The sequence below is a fragment of the Coregonus lavaretus genome (assembly GCF_964263955.1).
Source record: "Coregonus lavaretus genome assembly, chromosome: 7".
NCBI lineage: Eukaryota > Metazoa > Chordata > Actinopteri > Salmoniformes > Salmonidae > Coregonus > Coregonus lavaretus.
The window spans coordinates 3,426,251-3,430,320 of NC_139994.1; the positions used below are offsets into that span (position 1 = coordinate 3,426,251).

The following is a 4,070-nucleotide window of genomic DNA, read 5'->3' on the forward strand; positions in this document are numbered from 1 at the left end:
CTGCGTAGAAACTTGGTTTTTTTATTTTCAGGCGGCCTCAGTCCAAACAGTAAAATAAATAGAAAAAAACAACAATAATATTTATTTTGTATTTAAAAAAAAAAAAACGTTTTTTGAAAATCATTTCTGGGATGGTAAAACGTTTTCAGTGTAAACTTAATGCAAAAATCAGATATAGTATGTAGAAAAGATAATTGACTTATTCCACGTTTTGTGTGTTACAGCCTGAATTCAAAATGGATTCAATTGATATTTTTTTCACACCCATCTACACACAATACCCCATAATGACAAAGTAAAAACAACATTTTTAGAATTTTTCGCAAATATATTTTCTGAAGGCACTGTATATATTTTAAAATAAGATAATCTTTGAGAACTAACAATGAGGAGAAAGAAAAGAGAAACCCTCACACTGCTCTTGCTAGTCAAAAAGGAGGGCCTCTAAAATGCTCAGTCGGCGACCGCGTCATTGGCCACGCCCACCACTTAAGCCCCATTTTGATTCCGAAAAAAATCCTGACCTACTCTGAGGTACTTTATAAATACGGCCCCAGTCCTGTATTTTCTCCTGCGTTGTCCAAGAGACATCTAGCCACTCCCTGAGGACTTACAAAGCTGATTGATTTCTTTGGGTTTCATTTTCTTCCCCCAGTAGGATGACTGACAAGGTGGCCTGTCTCTGTAGGATAGCAATCTGTCAATACAGGCTGTGTGTTGTGTGTGTGTGTGGTGAGTTGTAACCCCTGCTCTCAGATGTGCTGTAAACTGGAATAGAGTGATCAAGTATTGATGTGGGCTGCACCTTTAACCTTGTCTGTAAGCTATCTGTGTCTTTCATTCTCTCTCTCTCTCCTCTCTACCTCCCTTCCTGTCTACCTCGCTTTCTGTCTCTCTCTACCTCTCTATCAATCTGTCCATCTCTACCTCCCTTCCTGTCTACCTCGCTTCCTGTCTCTCTCTACCTCTCTATCAATCTGTCCATCTCAGGAGTGCTGTATAACCAGTTCCTCTCCCAGGCTGACTTCGAAGTGTTGCGGGACAGAGCTCAGGTCAGATCTTGTTTTATTTTCTCTCTATCTATCTCTCTAGCTGTCAATGAACTCACCAATGAACATTTATTGTAATGAAGCATGAGGTCAGAGGCGTAATTCCAACCTAGGACGTTGGGGGGGGGGCGTCCGGAGACAGGGACAATACCGCTGCTTTCTTGGGGGATTTGTGCTCAGAAATGCCAGGGCAGGTAGCCTAGCGGTTAAGAGCGTTGGGCCAGTAACCGAGCTGGTTTGAATCCCGAGCCGACAAGGTGGAAAAATCTGCTGTTCTGCCCTTGATCAAGGCACTTAACCCCCAACAGCAACTGCTCCCCCGGGCGCCGTGGACGTTGATTAAGGCAGCCCCCCCCCCACCTCTCTGATTCAGAGGGGTTGGGTTAAATGCACAAGACACATTTCTGTTGAATGCATTCAGTTGTGCAGGGCGGCAGGTAGCCTAGCGGCTAAGAGCGTTGGGCCAGTAACCGAAAGGTCGCTGGTTTGAATCCCCGAGCCGACTAGGTGAAAAATCTGTCGACGTGCCCTTGAGAAAGGCACTTAACCCTAATTGCTCCTGTCAGTCGCTCTGCATAAGAGCGTCTGCTAAATGACTAAAATGTGCAACTGACTAGGTATCCCCCTTTCCGATGACATGGTCTGATATTAACTGTGCACACTTAAGTTAGCCTTGCTACAATCTTCTACCCGTCCTCTGACGTTTTTTAACTATGAAAGGGTTGTAGTTCAACAATGGTAGAATTCCATTACCATTATCAGCCTGACATCTGCAGGTCCTGTCACATGGAGCAACTGCTTGTCTGACCTCTTCATTTCATCTATTCTCTCTCAGTACAATCTGGGTGCTTTATATTGCTCCAGCACAGACTGGCTGCTGCCACTGGGTGCGTCCCAAATAGCACCCTATCTCCTACATAGTGAATATGGTGCTATTTGGGATGCAGTCTCTGTCTTATCACTTAAACTCTCTCTCTCTCTCTCTCTCTGTCTCTGTCTCTGTCTCTGTCTCTGTCTCTGTCTCTCTCTCTCTCTGTCTCTGTCTCTCTATCTCTCTCTCTCTGTGTTCCATTCTCCAGGGCCTGGGTTGTCTGGTGTGGCAGAACGTGGCTCACAGGGTGATTGTGGTTTCACCGCAGGGACACAGCGAAGTCAAGAGGTTCTGGAAACGACAGAAGAGTCACACCTGATATCAGACGAAGAGAACAAAAGGGATATGATATTTTTTTTTAAAGTTTTTTTTTCTAGAGGTGACAGTTGGATGATCCTCTGAAGAAGGTATATAGAGAGTTCTGGAGATACTGTACTAGATCTTGAATTGGACACAGCAGCGCAATGGCTGAAGCCTGGTGCCAGATCTGTTTGTGCTCTTACCTGCAATGTCATTGTCAAGCCAAACATGGCAATTCCATAAGGAGTTGGCAAGGGAAGACTGGCACCCAGGCATTTGTGACTGGTGTTGGGAAAGACAAAAATGGAGAAAGCAAGTGCTTTGTCTCTGTTTTTGTTGGTGATATTGCCGTTGTCTCCTGGGTTGGTGGGCAAATAAAATTATTTGAAGAAATGTATGACTTAGCCTGCAATACCTATGCATTACCAGCAAACTGCTTTTCAAACATAAATTGTATGTATTTCATGGCAGAGGAAAGAGCCATGCATAAAAATGTGAGGATTTAACATGCAGGGCTGATATTATGAAATGCATTTAATGTTCTCAATGGCTCTTGAATACTGTGTAATTTGATTAAATCAAACATTTCAATGGAACCATTTCAACATTTTTCACACGTTTGACACCTCCAGCCTAGGGCTTCCAACACAGGGCAGGGGAGTGAAGAGATTAGGAGGACACCAAGCCTCAAGTTGACAGTCACAAATGTGTGATGCCTTCAATCATATGTTTACTGCTGATTTATCGGAAAGCTCATGTCATGACAAGAAGGCAGAAGGACAGGTTTGTCTAAAGCTACAGCACAGATAATATGATGACGTTATCATGCGTAAATTGAGCTTGAGCTAGCTACATGTACCTCGAAGTTCAGTGAGCTAGCAGCTAGCTAGCTAACCTCAGCTAGTTAGCCAGCCAAGGAAAGCAATGGCTTGATTAGAGCATTTAGCTAGCAAACAACAGATATCTAGCTGCTAGTTTAGCTAGGAATAGGTGCTCATTGCAAACGTGGATTTCCGACATGTGGTGCACATAGCACGTATTTGAACATTTATACGACTTGCATACATTTACGCTTCATCTCTTGTCGAGCAAACCCACCAAACACAGCGTGCCACAAATGGAGCCAGGGAGCTCGCGTGAAAGCCCATCTGGCTCTGGGGGTCCCGAACCCGCGGGCCTACGCGAGGAGACCCCCGGCGAAGAGGCTGAGGATGGGGACATCATCCTGAAAGGAGGAGGAGACGGAGGGGACGAAAACACTCTGGACAAGATGAAAACAGAATGTAAGGATGATGGTGTTAATGGGAAAAAGATTGAGGATGCCGGCGAAGAGGAAGAATGCAAATATGAAGAGGAATTGGACCCTAGAATTCAGGCAAGTTTATGTTAAATGTTTTATTGAAAGTGTCTGTAGTACAGCAGCCTGTACACTATCCGACTTGTTTTTTTTATTGCAAATCCATGCTTCATATTGCTTACATGAACTGTAGGCTGCTTGACAAGTGCATACTCATTCCACTGTCAATATAGCTAAATTAATAACCATAGGCGAACTAAATGTCAGTATGGCAGATGCTTGCATTATTAACATACATTTACATTTTAGTCATTTAGCAGACGCTCTTATCCAGAGCGACTTACATATTATTATTTATTTTTATACTGGCCCCCTGTGGGAATCGAACCCACAACCCTGGCGTTGCAAACACCATGCTCTATCAACTGAGCTACATCCCTGCCGGCCATTCCCTCCCCTACCCTGGACGACGCTGGGCCAATTGTGCGCCGCCCATGAGTCTCCCGGTCGCGGCCGGCTGCGACAGAGCCTGGATTCGAACCAGGATCTAGTG

At 44.6% G+C, this 4,070-nt stretch overlaps 1 protein-coding gene across 1 annotated transcript in view; it reads left to right on the forward strand.

Annotated features, from left to right (window-relative positions):
* The window catches only part of gtf2h4 (general transcription factor IIH, polypeptide 4), a 9,803-nt gene extending 6,987 nt beyond the window's left edge, over positions 1-2,816 (forward strand). The window contains exons 13-14 of the mRNA XM_084165272.1: positions 991-1,052; positions 2,129-2,816. Of these exons, the coding sequence (XP_084021398.1) occupies positions 991-1,052; positions 2,129-2,239 (173 nt within the window). The 3' untranslated portion in view covers positions 2,240-2,816. The remainder of the gene's footprint in view (positions 1-990; positions 1,053-2,128) is intronic.
* The last annotated feature ends 1,254 nt before the right edge of the window (positions 2,817-4,070 follow it).